The sequence below is a fragment of the Podarcis erhardii genome (genome assembly GCF_964252035.2).
Source record: "Podarcis erhardii genome assembly, chromosome: 10".
NCBI lineage: Eukaryota > Metazoa > Chordata > Lepidosauria > Squamata > Lacertidae > Podarcis > Podarcis erhardii.
In genome coordinates, this window is record NC_138500.1 from 50,174,042 (window position 1) to 50,192,474 (window position 18,433).

The 18,433-nt window shown below is 40.3% G+C and overlaps 1 protein-coding gene across 2 annotated transcripts in view; it reads right to left on the minus strand.

Moving 5' to 3' along the window:
- The window catches only part of ANO6 (anoctamin 6), a 67,154-nt gene that overhangs the window by 17,234 nt on the left and 31,487 nt on the right, over nucleotides 1-18,433 (minus strand). For both annotated transcript variants that reach the window (XM_081877877.1, XM_081877878.1), the window contains exons 4-11: nucleotides 17,746-17,811; nucleotides 15,566-15,844; nucleotides 14,401-14,514; nucleotides 11,538-11,653; nucleotides 10,210-10,344; nucleotides 8,433-8,538; nucleotides 6,882-6,942; nucleotides 3,511-3,656 (exon numbers count right to left, since the gene is read on the minus strand). In XM_081877877.1, the coding sequence (XP_081734003.1) occupies nucleotides 3,511-3,656; nucleotides 6,882-6,942; nucleotides 8,433-8,538; nucleotides 10,210-10,344; nucleotides 11,538-11,653; nucleotides 14,401-14,514; nucleotides 15,566-15,844; nucleotides 17,746-17,811 (1,023 nt within the window). The remainder of the gene's footprint in view (nucleotides 1-3,510; nucleotides 3,657-6,881; nucleotides 6,943-8,432; nucleotides 8,539-10,209; nucleotides 10,345-11,537; nucleotides 11,654-14,400; nucleotides 14,515-15,565; nucleotides 15,845-17,745; nucleotides 17,812-18,433) is intronic.

Below are 18,433 nucleotides of genomic sequence, written 5' to 3' on the forward strand. Positions count from 1 at the left end.
ATTGGCAACAAAGCACAAAACAGTGAGAAAAACAATTTCTCACTGTTTCATTGTTTTTCATTTCATTGTTTTTCAGCACCAAAAATGGAGAACAAAAGATTTTTCTTCAAAGGGCTGAAGCTAGATTTCAGTACTGGAGGATAATAATGTTACCATAAAAATATTGTAGGAAAAATGCCACATATTCATAAATGCTAATCTGGAATTCTCCATGTTTGGGAAGATGATATTAGGTGCAAATTAGCTGGCATGCCTTCATGAGTATTAATATTCTTGCTATATTGGACTACAGAATGAAAGAGATAAAGCTCACGTGAGATATTTATTTAGGTCAATTTAGCAAATTGAATTTAATGCATAGGTGTATAAACATCAGTACCAGCCATGTGTCACAAAAACTCTTAATACCTAAACTATATTTGGTCCTCATAAAATTAAAATTAAAATAGTTTCTTGCCATTCTTCAGCCAAATATATATTGTTAAGCTTGACATTTTAGCCACCTTCCAATTTTTTGCTGACCATTTTTCAGAGTAAAGGCAAAAGTCATCACACTATTTTTGGGTAATAAAACTATTTGCGACTGTTTGCAACAAATTCCAGACTCTTTCAGACAACTCAAAGTACAGCAGCTATTGTTTTTGTTTAAACAGTAAAGCCCTGAGTATCTCAGGGAGCTTCTTTCTCCCATACAACTTGCATAGTGTTTCAAGTTCTGCCAATAAGCTCTGCTCTAGAGTTTGTCCTTGAGAAGATAAGGATTCCAGGCATCAGGAATTCTGTCACCTGGGAAGTTCCAGCAGTAGTCTCTGCTCAGAACCAGGCAGTGGGAGGTTGTTTCACTAGAGCTAATGGGGCACAGACCTACAAAGGACAATGGCAAGTGATTACAAAAAAATAAATAAAATGAAATCAAAACCACATACTGTTTCACACACATTTACAGTAATCCTTCCATTTGAATTCAAGAGAGGCTCTGCAGACATTTCTGCCAATCTACCATTCTCTAGCCAACCAGATCTCTGAACCACTAAGTCAGTCCTTTTCCAAAAGTATAGCTCAAAGCAAAGGGGTCCCTCTCAGGTATCTCTGAACAGAAAAGCCATGTGAATGTTGCTGGTGAAAGCATTGTTATTCAAAATTAGTTGGAGGTTTCTTACTTTTAAATATATATATATATATATATATAGAGAGAGAGAGAGAGAGAGAGAGCTAGCTTTAAATTGCTTTATACTGTAAAAATTGGATTTATTTTCATGTGCATGTTTGGTTTTTTTGGAAACCACCTGTGAACACTAAAAAAAATGAAAAATAAAAGCTGGTGCATCAATATTACAATAAATAAATAAACTTCTGTTCACATGGCACCCATTGCAGTCATAGAGCGATTTTCTGTTTCATCATATAGCTTTAGATTTGTGTTGTAGTATATTATGCAAGCACCTGCCTCATACCCAACATCATATTAAATAGTTCCCCTGCTTTAGAAAATATAAATCAACTCATTTCAGATGGAGGTTATGGGAAGGCATTGTAAACTATCCCCCTTTACTCCATAATCCTCCACGTAAATTACAATCTGCTATGAAATATATCCTTTGAGTCCTAGTTATGGCTGATGACATGAGCCTTATTTATTGACGGTGAGACTTGCCCTCTGAACAGCCTCCATTCCAGGATGAAATAAAGTTCTAATATGAGAACTTTACTAGGTCATTAGAATAAGTTTGGGTCTTTCCCCCCAGAGCCGAACTATGAATTTAAAATGTGCAGTACTCAGGCAGTGACAAACTTATTATATAATTGAATACGTAATTGAAATATAACAGAACGAGGGCCAGAGCTCAGTAGTGGAGCATATCCTTTAAATGTTTGAGGCTCTTGGGATGAATTCCCAGGCTAGGAAAACTCCTGTCTGAAACCCAGGAGAGCAGCTGCCAGTCTGTGTGAACAGATGGGTTAGCGGTCTGCTTTAAAGCTCGTCCACCCTTCCACACTAGAATGCATGGGTCCGAATGGTTTTCTGCTTGATCCATGCTTTCTTAGGCACGGGTCTGAACAGCTTTCCATTTGCCCCAAACGCAGCTTTCCCTCTCTGCGCAGCGCCTCTCCAGCAAAGGGCGGCTATCCCTGAAGCCAGGAGAGCAAGAGGAATCGCTGCGCACCAATCCCTCTTGCTCTCTTGGCTTCAGCGAAAGCTGCGCAGCCTGCATTTACTCCATAAGATGCACACACGTTTCCCCTTACTTTTTTAGGAGGGGAAAGGTGCGTCTTATAGAGAGAAAAATACGGTAAGTTATACTCAGAGAAGAACCACTGAAATCAACCAGCCTATGTTAGTCATGTTTGTTCATTTATGCTAAGAATTACTAACAGTGAATAATAATAATAATAGTAATAATAAATTTTATTTATATCCCGCCCTCCCCAGCCGAAGCCGGGCTCAGGGCGGCTAACAACAATCAAACAATCAAACAATCAGATAATCACAACATTCTAAAAGTATTTCATAATAAAAATCAATTAAAATCAAATTAATGGCAACTGATTAAGCAAGATTCTGTGCAGGTTGCCAGAGGAGGGAGTCAGGCTGTGCCCTGACCAAAGGCCTGGTGGAACAACTCTGTCTTGCAGGCCCTGCGGAAGGATGTCAGGTCCCGCAGGGCCCTAGTCTCTTGTGACAGAGCGTTCCACCAGATTGGAGCCGCAGCCGAGAAGGCCCTGGCTCTAGTTGAGGCCAGCCTAACCTCTCTGAGGCCTGGGACCTGGAGGATGTTATTATTTGCAGACCGTAGGTTTCTCTGTGGGGCATACCAGGAGAGGCGGTCCCGTAGGTACGAGGGTCCTAGGCCGTATAGGGCTTTAAAGGTTAAAACCAGCACCTTAAACCTGATCCTGTACTCCACCGGGAGCCAGTGCAGCTGGTATAGTACCGGATGAATGTGATCTCGCAGCGAAGACCCCGTAAGGAGTCTCGCCGCGGCATTCTGCACCCGCTGGAGTTTCTGGGTCAGTCTCAAGGGCAGCCCCACGTAGAGCGAGTTACAATAATCCAGTCTGGAGGTGACCGTCGCATGGATCACAGTGGCTAGGTCAGGGCGAGAGAGATAAGGGGCCAACTGCTTAGCTTGGCGGAGATGAAAAAATGCCGCCTGAAGACGCTTTTCCAAGCCTTTCTACCCAAAATTCCTGAGGTTGGAGTTTTATCTATGTAATATTTTATTTTATACATTATTTGCTTAAGGTATCAATACCAAGGCAGGGTACAACATAAAAAATGCAAGTTAAAACTACCAGTAATCAACAACAACATTCTTAAAAATACGAGCAAACAAGGGCATAGTAATGAAAAGTGATTCTTTGTCCGTATTACATTATATTCAGCTTAGCTGATATACATTTCTACAAACAGATCTGGCTCCTGACAAAAATACTGGACTTGATAGAGTCCAAAGAACTTTTCTTATAATATTTCCAAGCACATTTTTTAAAAAACAAACCTATGCAGACCTGTGTTATTTCGTTCACTACGACGCGATGGCATCTGGCTTCATATTCGGGACGTACTTGTTCTTCTTGCTCCAAGAACTCAACAGTGTCCCATTCGTATTCCAGCTCAGCCTGCCGTCTTTTCCAAAACTCCAGAAACAAAGTAACTGATGAAAGAAGGATTAAGCAAGGATAATTTTAGCTGTTGAGGATTACGAATCCAAGGTTTATTAGTTTTCTTTGTCAATCTGTGAAGAAATGGAGTCAAATCTTGCTGGTTGATGGAATGGCAACCAGGTGTTTATAAGGAAAACAGTGGAAACTATTTTTGTTTTTTGTTTTTACTTAAATCGTCTTCTTTTTGTGACGCATCATTATTTCTATATGTGCAGAAAGAACTCACAGCAGCCAGTGTGGCCAATGGTCAGAAATTATGTGAGCTGTACAGTCATACCTCATGTAACATTTGCTTCATGTTACTTTTGTTCAGGTTGCGTCCCACAGCGACCTGGAAGTACCGGAAAGGGTTACTTCCGGGTGTCACCACTTGCACATGTGCACAAGCACCAAATCGCGCCACACACCTGCACAGACGCGGCACTTCAGGTTGCGGGCTTTTCAGGTTGCAAATGGGCCTCCGGAACGGATCCCGTACGCAACTAGAGGTACCACTGTACTTCAATATCATCTAGAAGGCCACAGGTTCCCCACTCCTGACCTAAAACATACTCAAGTCTCCTTTAGAGATACACATTGCAGGGGAAGGTTACCACTGTTTTTCAGGGACCCTTCTCTGCTGTTACTGTTCTTTTCATTGAGAAAAGGTAAATGTAAAGGGACCCCTGACCATTAGGTCCAGTCGTGGACGACTCTGGGGTTGTGGTGCTCATCAAGCTTTATTGGCCGAGGGAGTCAGTGTACAGCTTCTGGGTCATGTGGCCAGTATGACTAAGCCACTTCTGACAAACCAGAGCAGCGTACAGAAACGCCGTTCACCTTCCCGCCAGAGCGGTACCTATTTATCTACTTGCACTTTGACATGCTTTTGAACTGCTAGGTTGGCAGGAGCTGGGACAGAATAACGGGAGGTCACCTCATCGTGGGGATTCGAACCACGACCTTCTGATCAGCAAGCCTTAGGCTCTGTGGTTTAACCCACAGCACCTCCCGCGTCCCCTGGTAAATTTCAAGGTGCTGGCTTTGGTGTATAAAGCCCTATACGGTTTGGGACCAGGATATCCTAAAGATTGTCTCACACCTTATATACCCAAATGATCAAAGTACTGTGCAGATGAAGGCCTTTTCCAGAAGCCATATTACCAGGAGGTCCTTTCTGCACAATGCAGGAATTGGGCCTACATTGATTACAATGGAGAAAAGAGGAATGCTTCACTAATGTTGCAAAAACTATGCCTTTTGAGCACATACAGAAGCTGAAGGATATAAGGAGAGCTGAGCTCCTCTGGACTGCACCAAAGGCCCAGCCAGTCTAGCCCTACATCCTCACAGTGGCCAACTGGATGCCTATAGAAAGCCTCAAAGCAGTACATGACTGCAACAGTAGCATATGTCACATACAACAAACAACTCAATAACTGTGCTGGATAATGTGCTTTCTTCTAGCTACATGTTGCCTCAATATACTTTTTTGTAATCCACAGCTCTTGTTAGAAACTTGAGGATCTCTGTTTTATTTAGGAAAGCTGTGGGTAACGTGCTCTCTCTCTCTCTCCCTCCTTCTCCTGATGCAATGCTAACTCAGCCATGGTGTTTTTTATTGAAGATTTCTTTGTTTACAAAAATACGTGCATTGTCTCTTTTTCTAAGTTGTGTTTTCTACAGATCAGTTTCAGTTGTGGTGAGACATTAGTGTTGCATGCAGTGTTGCATGGGAAGAAAACAGGTGGAGGGAGATGGTAATGCTCCTCTTCTTCTACTTAGTGTATGTGTGTTAACTCAGCCATGGTTAAGACAAGAACAAGGGCCTGTCTTTGGTATACATTGCCCCTGCTCACCTTAACCATGATTAGTGCCTACCCTAAGTAGAGTTTTTAGTTAACAAAGATTTGAATCTTGCAGAAGCTATGCTGTTATGACACCGCTGTGGGAAGTGTGCATGTTAATATAATGCACTAAAATAATGTGTTGCATCATTGGAAATCCTTGTATTAAATTATAATAGCACCAGAAAGCCATTTCGCAAGGTGAAGCAGTTGGCTGTTGGGTGACATGACCCATGGGTACTTCAGTAAGTTGTTCTTCCATTACTGTAATTATTATTGTTAATAAATATTTAAGAATTGTGCATTACTGGCAAGTCTTTTATATTCAATTTAAATATTGTAGAAAATAGGTAGTTTTGGTCCATTTTAATGTTAAGTGTCGGAGGGCTAAGTTGCAACATACTTAACACTGAAAGCCTGTTGTTGTCAATTTGTAATATTTGCCTAAAATGTTACAACGGCACCTTTCTGTATATTCACCTTTACAGAGTGCTAATGGTGGCCTAAATGTTACTTGACATACTGTGCAATTAGATTTCAATATAGCACTAATTTTAATCACCAGCAAGCAAGCATGGTGATTAAACAGGGTGGATTAATGCTAGTTATTGTGACCTTGTAAATAGCATGTATTCAGCGAAACAAGATGCTTTCTGGGTAAAAAACAACCCAAAACTTTACTGTGACCATTTAATACGTTAGTTGCTAACAACTGTTGTGTGTATAGAGTCAGAATAGAATAGAATAGAATAGTTGTAAGGGACCACGAGGGTCATCTAGTCCAACCCCCTACACTGCGGGACTCTTTTACCCAACATGGGGCACAAACTCATGACCCTGAGATTAACAGTCTCATGCTCTACCAACTGAGCTATCCAGGTGTGCAGTAGTAAATGAACTAATAAAATGAGGAAAGAAGCAAACGTTTTCTCACCCACACAAGTGCCTCTTTCCTGATGTAATAGTTTATCACATGCAGGGTTCTTTTTAAAGGGGGAGCACACAAAAAATATATATGAAATCCTGCAGTCTGAAATGGGACCCTCTAAAAGTCTACCCACAGCAACAAAGCTATACAGTGGTACCTCGGGTTACAGACGCTTCAGTTTACAGACACTTCAGGTTACAGACTCCGCTAACCCAGAAATAGTACCTCGGGCTAAGAACATTGCTTCAGGATGAAAACAGAAATCGCACAATGGTGGTAATGGGAGGCCCCATTAGATAAAGTGGTACCTCAGGCTAAGAACAGTTTCAGGTTAAGAATGGCCCTCTGGAACGAATTAAGTTCTTAACCCGAGGTACCACTGTATTTTGGCTTTGGTTTGGATTTAACCCCCCAGCCCCCACAACCTCCTGCCTCAAATAATGTATTTGAAATTAGCTTACCCCATACTCCCATAAATACTGCAAACACAAGTGTTCCGAAGCTATCGAAGATACACAGCTTCTGGAAAGCATTCGGAAAAATAGGGGTTAGCATACAATTTTGCATTGTTTTTTGGAACAGCTAAAGAACATAGGGTGTTACACAACACCTAATTTCATAGGAGGGGCTACCTATGCATGGAAACAAATTTTCACATGGCAGACCATCTCTTCTGCCATGGAAATGGAAGCCCCACATAGACATTTGGCATTCCTGCAGAATGCATACAATGCCACAAGAAAAGCATTCCTTATCATTTATGGGGAAGGGCTGAACTCAGAGACCTCCTTGCTGCTTTCTTGCCCCACGGCTAATCAGCTGAAGACATTGGCCGTCTGCTTGTTAGAGGGGAGGAAGCGTTTGCCAACTGGAAGCAGTGGCCATGGCACACAGCTTGCTACTGTTTGAGAAGTTGCCTTGATAACAGCCTGCATTTTATAGTTAAATAAAGTTTCCTTTTTTTAGTGTTCTGCCAAGTTTTAGAAAACAAAACTGTAATGCCAATCTAGTCCCACATTATGGAAAATGGCAAAATATGTGATACATAAGGTTTTTTTTGTTTTTGTTTTTGTTTTTAAAGGCAAATCATTTTATAACGCCTACTTATCCTGAAAAGAGAGGCAAAATATGTTTCAGTGTTGGGAATATTAAATGCATACATAAAAACCTGAGCAAATGGAAAACAAATGAAATGTCAAAAATTATATATTCCCAATGTGATGGCAGCAACCATCAGATGATAATATGGTTGTGTAAAACTAATATCACAGATTAGCAGCTCCAGCTGTTGCATTCTTATCATCATATAAACAAAAGATCTACCAATGGAAGACAAACTATAATGTGATAAGCTTATCACATGAAAAGCATGCTAAGTCTAGGTATATTAAAACACACATACACACACTTAAAATGATTTCATATCTTTGCTCTGTTTATTCAATTTATTTCACTTTCATCTCTATCATATCCCTTATATTACTCTTCTAAAGTGAGGTTTGGGTCACTCTATTTATGAAGGAGAAGAAAACAGTTTGTGGCCAGGGCAGCCTTGCCATAAGAAGCACCAGACTATCACTCTTCCTCCTTCAAACACAGATGCGCAGGACAAACCACATGTAGACAGGAGCAATTCAAGTTAATGGACTATCCATTTTCCTAAGGATACTTCATAAAGCCAAAACTCATTTACCTGAGCAAACAGATGGGATACTGAAAGACAGTATAGGAACTTGCCTTCAAGTTTCACATCCCAGTCAAATAAAAATAGACACATTTATCTAATGAGCTTTTTCCTGAGGTTGTCTTTTAACTTAACCTTCGCACAAGTTCAATGATTGTAATCAGTAAGTTGCATTCTCCCCTTTTCATTCGTATTATTATGTAGTATCCACCCTCTTTTCTTTTCTTTTCTTCTTTTGCATGTATTTCTAACTTGGCTTCAAAATAAAATTTCATGTCCCAGAAAACAATGTCTTTCCATATTCCACAAGAGTAAATGTTGTTGTTACCTTGGACGATTCACAGGTGATTGTGAGGTTCCAGTATGTACATTCTTGATCACATTGGGGGCACATGATGATTTTACCTCCTATGTCCGGGTCACAGACTTCTTGGCTACAATTGAAAGGATCCATCTGAGAGGTTGAGTAATTCAATGAACAAATTGCTTAATTCACTGCTTTCATAGTTCTCCCTGCATGCTATATTCCCTTTTATTTCCACTTTGCAGTTACTTCAATAAGGCCAAAGTAGGCTTTACATACAATACTACTTTTTACCATAGTGACCCATTTGTACAGAAAAAAACAAGTTATGGAGAAGCGATAACTTCTCCATAACTCCATTCTCCAGGAAAATGATTGAGTGGAGGAACTGCTTAATCTTCTCCCATCTTCTGTTTCTCTTTCCAAAATGCCACCCCTCCACGTGACTTCTTGCAATTGAGTTCCAAACACATCTTCTGTATGTACACTGCAGAATCCTAAAACCCCTTGTGTAGCATAGCCCTGTTGATTTCCGCCTTTATTTTCCCCCATCACTATTTTGTGTTTTATTTTATTATCATTAGCATCACAATTTTTTAAATTCATAAATCAAACTAATATTTATACAGTTACAGATAGGTAGCCGTGTTGGTCTGCCATAGTCAAAACAAAACAAATTCCTTCCAGTAGCACCTTAAAGACCAACTAAGTCAGTTCTTGGTATGAGCTTTCGTGTGCACGTATATCTGAAGAAGTGTGCATGCACACGAAAGCTCATACCAAGAACTGACTTAGTTGGTCTTTAAGGTGCTACTGGAAGGAATTTGTTTTGTTTTTAATATTTATACAGGTTTGTGAGTTTCAATAGCAGATCCCCACCCCACTGATTTCAGCTGAGAGTTGTATAAAAGAACTGCTGGGATTTCCCTCTAAGCCTATTGTATGTCCAGAAGAGAGGATCGTTAAAGATCTACAAAATATATTACTCTAGAGAACTATGAAACAAAGGAAAAAGAGCAGAGGCAAAAAAGAAGTTTGGGAAATTGGTCATAGATGATACCACACACTGAAGATTAGCTGGCCTTAGCATACTTTAACCTTTTCACATTGAATGCACACCCTTCAACATTTCTCTGATGACAGATCTCCCATTCCATAATGATAATTTTACTATTTATACCCCACACAACTTACTGGGTTGCCCCAGCCACACTGGGCAGCTTTCAATATATATATAAAAATAATAAAACATTAAACATTTTTTTAAAAACTTCCCTATACAGGATTGCCTTCAAACAGCTCAGGGGTTCAGATAGCGCCATACCCTCCAACATTTATCCAATGAAAATAGGGACATCCTAAGGGAAAACGGGACATTCTGGGATCAAATCAGAAACTAGGACGGCTTCTCTAAATCAGGGATGTCCCTGGAAAATAGGGACACTTGGAAAGTCTGTGAATGTGGTTACTCAGTAGCAAAAGGGGTGGCAACTTTTTCTAATCTTTCAAAATATGTTTGAACACTTAAACAATAACTTGACCATTTGTATGTTATTATAAAACAACAAACAGTGCAATCCTATACATGCATGCTCATAATTTAGGCTGCGGTCTCAACCCCACTGACTTGAGAGTAATCCCCATTGAATTCTGAGTTGATATGTTTGAGAGTTCTGCTGAACTCTGGAACAACAAATTATTTTTTGGGAATGGTCCACTTAATGACATTTGGATCTTTATGCTGGATCATATACATGCTGGATCATATCCAACGTGAACGACATGAACTGGTGCAGGTTACCTCCAAGTGCAGTTGTCCTTCATGAAATAGCCATACAAAAAGCACCCAAGTCCAACAACTGCTGCCAGGAGTAACATCTGAGTATAGAATCCTAGCCAGGCAAAATAGATTCCAATTTTCTCCCCGTAATATTTCCTGCAGATAAAAACACATATTTAGAAGCTATGAACGAATATGCATTTCCTCTCAATCCAATAATTAGGGGAAATGAGAAACTTCTTATATTTAATGCTGACACGCATGGATCATTGTGTACTGCCATCAGTTTTGTGCTTCCAGATTCCTTAAAGCAGGCTTCCTCAACCTTGGCCCTCCAGATGTTTTGAGACTACAATTCCCAGCATCCCCAACCACTGATCCTGCTAGCTAGGGATCATGGGAGTTGTAGGCCAAAAGCATCTGGAGGGACGAGGCTGAGGAAGCCTGCCTTAAAGGAATTGAACCTTGAGGCCTCATTTTCTGTGTTTATGAATGAACTTCAAGAGCATTCAGAAGCAGAAATTCCATCTTCTTCTTCTTTTTGTCCTAGCAAGTTTAACAAGACACTTCCTGGCACAGAGGTACAGAAATAGAAAATACTTTTTGTCTTTTAAATTTCTGCTTGTCACAAGGATGTTAAGAAATCCTAGGAGCCTTGTCCCAAAGGAACTCTTTCAGAGCACCACAATAACAATTTCACTTGTGTTAAAATTTGTAGAATATTCACAGTTGATTCTCTACTAATGTGAAATCTCCTTTTTTGGAATTTTGCTAAAGCTCAAGCCTGGTAATTTTTGGTTTAGGGCTAAGTTTTTATAGCTTTTGCTTAACATTTTTTTTTTGGGGGGGGGGTTAACATATTTATTTCATTTTTTAGAAACCTAGTTTCAAAGATTTCCATTTATGCTACAGTGTTAGGGATAAGGCCAATTATAAATATCAAGAAACAAATAATTCAGTTGCATGAAAACTGCAATCGTATGCAGACTTAGACAATGACTCGGGAGTAAGTCCCACTGAATGAGAAGGGGTATACGTTGGATAGACATGCATAGAATTGTGCTGCAAATTACATGGCTTTGAGATAACTTCCAAGTGGGACCTTGGTTTTCTTATTCATTACACAAATATATTTAGGCATCTTGAACAATCTCACAAATATGTAACCAGTAGCTGATTATACAAAATCAAACTGTCTCCAAGGAACATCAAGAGAAACAAATTAAGGTGACTTGACTAAGCTACCTGCACTCTGCATGTTTTCTCTAAAAATAGTGATTATACATGGAGCAGGGAGGGATCACATTAGAAGAGGACTTTCAGCCTCTCTCATGCTTGTCCATACCTACCTGACAAGATCTAAGGGCTGTAACTTGAAAATATTTCGAGGGTGAGCCCATTCTCTGTACAGCAGATACCGTTCATTTGGACAGTTGGGATCCTCTGACTGGTAGTTGAATCTTGACTGTGAAACAGAGTATTGAGTGGATAATTAAAGAATTCCCACCTCCTTGAAGGCACAGTTCATGTCATGCCTTTTTAACGTCAACTGTTGCTCAGACCCCTGCTCAAAAAAGGAATTGCTTCTCTTGTAGCATTTGCAGTGCCTACCAGGAAATGCCTGAGGGTCAAATTACACCATTTTTCATTTAGAGGAAACTACAATCTGATGTTTTATCATCATCATTATTTTTGTAATACTGCTGCTTCTGTAATGTGCCGCAGCAGTCATAAATGATTTCCTGGTAGCTGCTGCAATTGACACAGAAGCTTCCCACACTATGCAGAAAAAAACCACAGAGACGGTTAATGCTGCCCGTTTTGACATGTGAATGTCTGAGGCTATTTCTAGCTTCCTTTGAAGGATAAGAGATATTAAGGAGAATAGTCTTCTTCAACCTGGTGCCCTCCAGGAGCTGCTGGACTCTTGAGCTCCCATCAGTCCCACTCAGCATGGCAAATGGTCAGGGATGATGGCATACCCTCCAAGTGCCCTGATTTTCCATGGACAGCCCGGGAATTACGAAAGCCATCCTGGCTTCTGATTTGATGCTGGAATGTCCCTATTTCCCCCTCCAGTGCTGTTGCCGCTGAGCTCAGGAAGGAGATTGACCCTGCGCTCAAGCAGTGGTGGCAAGGGAGCATCTCGTTGCCTCTCCATAGTCTTTCCCTAGCTGCTACTGCCAGCCTCCTCTCTTGAGGAGAAGATGCTGTCGTACCTACGGGACCGCCTCTCCTGATATGCCCTGCGGAAGACCTTAAGGTCCACAAATAACAACACTTTGGAGGTTCCAAGCCGCAAGATTGGCCTCAGCTAGGGCCAGGGCCTTTTCAGTACTGGCCCCGACTTAGTGGAATGCTCTGTCAAAAGAGACTAGGGCCCTGAGGGACTTGACATCTTTCTGCAGGGCCTGCAAGACAGAGCTGTTCCGCCTGGCCTTTGGTTTGGACTCAGTCTGACCCTTATGTTTCCCTCTCCTTGTGGTTTTGATTTATGGGCTACTATTAAAATGAGGCTGCATTTTAAATTATATTTTAACCCGTATTTTAATAAACTGGGGATTTTTTTTGTCTCCCCCCCATTATGTTTTATTGTAATTTTATTGGTGTTAGCCACCCTGAGCCTGACTCTGGCCGGGGAGGGCGGGGTATAAATATATATATATGATGATGGTGATTACACTAGTTGCATTTTATTTTTTATATTATATTTATTTATTTTCAAAAAGTGCAAACGTAACCAAAAAAAGAAGGAAAGCGAAGAACAAAACATGTGAATCACAAAACGCCACAGTCTAGAAGGGCAAAAGCACAAAGACGGATGATAAAGCATTACCTCACAAAAAGATTCTGTTTACAAATAATAAAGATATATAAAATTAAGAGTTTTCTTCACCTTTGAGTGAGCCATCATTACTGAAAATAAAGGTTTCATAACACCAGTTTTATTTCAGCTCAAAGAATAGTTGACAGCCTTGGGAAAGGTGATTGCACTAGTCAAGGGAGAAAGCTCTGCTGTGTGTCTAAGGGGCAAAAGCTACCTGCCACAAGCATGGGTCAAATTTGGCATCTCTGAGTTAAAAGAAAGGAGGGAAAATGCACACGGCTAAAGAATAAAACCAACTCAGAGCTCAGGAATTCTATTTCAAAACCAACATGGAAGATATTTTAAAAAATGCTGAAAATAAAGCCTGGGTTTTCATCTTTTGTTGTAGCTTGAAAATAAGAAAACGTATAAAGAAATAATCCTATTGTTTCTTTGTCTCATTCACTGAGGTTTAAAATAACCATTTTACTTCATCTGAGTACTTTTAAAAGGTTCAGAATCTTCCTCCATATGACGCTAAGCATAATTAGTTTTGTTATTTGGTCCATGGGCCAATATATTCCCCAATACTAGATGGTATTTTGCACAGACCGCTCTAAATATACATAATTCTTGTAAAGACACTTGAGGGCAAAAGCCAGGTAGTGACTTTGTTAAAACTGTGTATAAAATATATACTGTATTTTTCCATGTATAAGACTGTGTTTTCCCCACATTTTTTTAAGTTTAAAAATGGGGGTCGTCTTATACACGGAATGTTGCAATTAAATATTATTAATTTTGGGCTCAAAAATAGGGCTCGTCTTATACATGGGGGCATCTTATACATGGAAAAATATGGTATATATCACTTAGTGTTTGTCCATTTTGCAATATTCCAGAAATTGTACTGTTTGTCCACTGAAGTAGCTGCAAAAGAGACAGGCCACAATTTGGCATACAGGGTGCTTCCAGATTGCTATGGTTTTTGGGTGTGATTTTGGGTGTCAATCACATACTGACATATTCAGGTGGAGCAATTATAATTGCTTTGGTGATGTTGTGCAACAAATTCACTCCCCACCCCCCAAATCAGGCTTTTTGTGATAAGCGAAATGCACTGGAAAGTGTATGATAATAATTCCTTGATGAAACACCAATATTACCTTCCCACAAACAAATCAGAATGAATTCTCAATACGTACTTAATGTTTTTTTAGCCTCCCTGCAGTTTTTGCGCAAGCAAATCAGGACAAATGTTCAACAAACAGCTAAAAGGCCAGCTAGTATTTTCTTATTGGCTTCTATAGAACCTTTTGTATCATTGTTTCTAGGATTATTTATAGGATTGCAGAGTTGTTTCTTTGGTTTTTCAGAAAGGTACTTTTAAAAAATATTGGACTTACATCATGGAGTGGAAAAGCTGCTTTGTAGATCCCAGAGTCCAGTAGCTTATTGATTCCAAACTTTCTCACGTTGTCTCTTATAGCATATTCCCCACGGCAAAGAATAAAGTGAACCTGAAAACCCCCAAAGTTCTTTATTAATGAAGAATTAGACCAGAATAAGCTCAGGGGACATCTATCATGTGGTAGGAGTGTCTAAAATTATGCATTGTCTTGATCAGTGGTCTCCAACTGGTCCAGACCAAAGACCCACCACCGACTCCCAACCTGCAAAAGGGGACCGACTTTTACAAATTCGCTTCTGAACTATACTTAATAGTGCTAATCAGGCACATTATTAATCCTAAAATGGCAGTTCATGGAGCAGTATACATAGTGTTCCTTAAGTATTACTACTAAATGAAAACCACTGAAGTGGGCAGGTAGCCTGAACAGATATTTTGAAATGGGAGGTAGGTTTACGCTGTGAATTAGGGAGAAAGGAAATGGAAGCAGGATCAGTTGAGGCATTTGGAACTTGGCAAATGGACAGAGAGAGGCTTCTCTGCTCAGCAAGGAACTTTCCCCCTGACTCAGTCCTATTTCAGGTTGCAGTTAGTGAACTAAGGGTGATGTGGCATCCCTGCTCCTTCTAACTCTCATATTCTGCAGCCAGACTCCTGTTGTCACTTGCAGAACTGAGCTACCCACCACAAGGGTCCTGATTTTCCAGGGACAATCCTGGAATTACGAAAGCCATCCTGGATTCTGGTTTTATCTTGGAATATCCCTATTTTCCCCACCAGTTCTACCACTGCTGAGCTTGGGGAGGAAGATGAGATAGCGCTTGTCCCACAAGACGGTGGTTGTGGCTGCAAGGGAGCATCCTCCAGATGTTCTGGGACTACAACTCCCATCATCCCTAGTTAACAGGACCAGTGGTCAGGAATTATGGGAGCTGTAGTCCCAAAATATCTGGAGGGCCGAGTTTGCCTATGCCCTTCTCCAAGTAATGAACCTTCTCCAAGCTACAACCCATCCCCAGAGATTGATTGTATGGTGCAAAACATTGTTCATGCATTGTTTGGCTGGTCTGATGCTCAAAACAGCTAGAAAAAAACCATCAGTCTAGATATCTACACCAACAAAAAATAAATTCATCCTTATGTAAATGTTGGGAACTTACTATCCGGCTCCTGGTTGCTGGATTGAAGAAAGTTTCCTTGTCCTGTATGTAAAAGTCTGACAAACGGTCGATTTCAAATGGCGCAGTGAAAAACTCCTGCTCTGGTTTGATGATATTTTCATCCACACTGAAGAATCTGCTAATCCACTTAAATGGTGAGTCACGGGTTTTCAGGTCATTGGGTTGCAGGGGCAATTTGATGTGCATAATTTCAGCGAAGCTGCACAGCAGTTCCCAAGGTGCGTGCACTTTTACAAATATAAGCTTTTCATCCACGACCTGCAGTGAATGGAGATTCATATATAAATTTTATCACTGTTTTAAGCCATTACCAGCAAAGGACTACCCAGGGACATTTTTGGACAAACTCAGCTGAGAAGTTCTCCTGCACTTGACACACCAATAACAGTAGGAGCATCATAAGATCACAACTGGAAAGGTGGTGCTTATTTTTTAAGAGTGCAAGGCCTGCTGGAAGTCATCCTCCTCCTCTAACCTGGCACACTATTGGTTCTTCAGGAATTAAAGTGTGAATAGGAAAGATTGGTGTTCAATGAAGAAGTAGCTATTTCCTAAGGGAGAGCCAGGAAATTTCAGTTTCAACATGGCTGCTGGTCTTTCTTACAATACTTCTATCCTTGAGCTTGGGTTGCTGTCTGCTAGGCATCCATGCACACACAGAGAGATGGATGGAGAGGGAAAGAGAAAGAGACCATGCAGCGTCCAATATTGCTTCTCCTTCTGCATCCCTCATCCCTCCAAGTAGGCCTGAGAGAAGGGAAAGGAAGAAGATGCAAAGAGGTCTAGGAGTTTGCAGGTATGCATGTGTTAAGTGTAAGGTAAGTCATGAGGACTTTACCCATCACTCCTTCTGATGATTCAAAGATGATCAGAAGATATGGTAAAGATACCCCGAGGCACTTTTTGGCTTTATTGTTGTTTCATTGTTTTGAGGCTGAGACCTGGCATTGAAAGTAGATTTGTGAGTTTAAGCCCTGGCACAAACTAAGCTCCATGGAAAAGGAGATATAGATTTTCACTGGAGAAAAGTGTCTATTAAAGGGACAAATAACTGTCTTGTTTTAAGTCAATAAATCCATCGAGCATGTTATAAACAAAGTTGTATAAAGAAATTCTATTACTAGTTGTGATTACAAAATTTACCTCTGAGAGCAAGGTTGCTGTTTCTAAATGTTTTGATTGATGAACAATGCCAGTTGATGACACTAGCATAAAAATGACATATGGTCATAAATATGACCAAGTTGGCTCTAAAGCTTGATTTGCTCTTGATTTTTATCACTTGCCACATGTAATATATGCAGCTGACCTTCATTGTCCACAATATAAAATATCTGGGAACTGGTAGAGGCACTGTAAATTGTGCCGGTTTGAAGAGGGGTAATTTTTCTCTCTTCAGCTTACTATATTTCAGCAATATGGGTGGATGGAAATCTGAAAGAAGGCATGATTGTTGTGCATAAGTGAGAAACTTTGCATTTTTTTCTGATTTTTTTTAAAAAAGGTGGAATAACATAGGGCGTTAGAGAAGCTGAACCATATCACTTCATTCTAGCAATCGTAGAGTCATCCCATAATAGCCCAGTAAGTGCAGAAACAGAATGAACTTCTAATAGTTATGCAGGGACACTAGAAGGAGCAGTTGACAAGACAGAAATACTCTGCAAGCATTACAAATCTATGCTATTTCAGATAAAAGCAGATTAACTTGCAGTGGAGATGGTACACTATGAACCAGAGCACTGACTGTGTCGCAGTGTGCAGACAGAGCTCTTGTGTAAGCTGCCTTTCCTTTTCATTTCGGTGGAAGGGACAGTACCATTAAAACATAACAGAAAAGGCATGGTTCTCCCATGGTGAAAGTGCAGGCACCTCTCTTTGCTGTAATATTTGAGGCATTCTTTTGTGCAACTAAATCCACTTCAAACCAAGTGTTCTGAATATATTGATTTGTCACACACACCTGAGAAATAGAACATATATATCAAAGAGGGGGTTGAGTTTCCCCCTTCCCACTATTGCCAGATTAAAGAGAGAATGGTGTGAAAAAATGCAAGCACCTGGATAGATTTCAATGCCACTTCCATACACATTCATTTCCCCCCCTTTTGATGAAGAAATTCACACTTTGCCAAAAGTACAAAGGAAGCTGCACTCACCGAACTTGTTGCTTCGAGCTGCAAACCGCAGTTTATCAAGTTAGATTCATATGCTAGCCTCTTCCTCTGTTGAAATCGATTGAAAAATAGTTCAAGATTTTATTTTTTCCCCATGAAGAGCATAACAATTCATATTCCCAACAGAAATGCAACAAGGTCTTTGTGCAAAAAGAACAAATCACTGCGTTTAACTTATCATCAAGGAGCTTTAGAATGTGGTTTTCTTTGCACCTGTTTCGCACATCAAAATATTAAGCTGCACACACGATGTAATGAATCCATACAGCAAACACATGTATATGTTTGAACGTGTGTGCGTTCTACACACAAGTCAGGGAGCTGGCGTTGGCCATGGTTCTGTGAATGTGCAAGGTGGAAAGTATGGGTTTGCCACTGAGTGCAGGCATTTTTCTTACAAACAGACATTGTTCATAAAACAGAACAAACGTAAATATAAAACAATACTGAATTTTAAGAGACAATTCCATAAATAACACGTTTTCAATTCATAGAGTCTATTCTACAGGTCAGTTACATTCAGTGTGAGACACTGCTATCATAGGAATTTTGAGTTTGGGGGAGAAAGGGATGGGGAAAGAGAGGTGGGAGAAAGAAAGAGGGTCATGATCTTTCATTCTTTTGCATGGTGTATGTGTGGAGTTTTTGCATCAGTGTCACATGGGAAGGT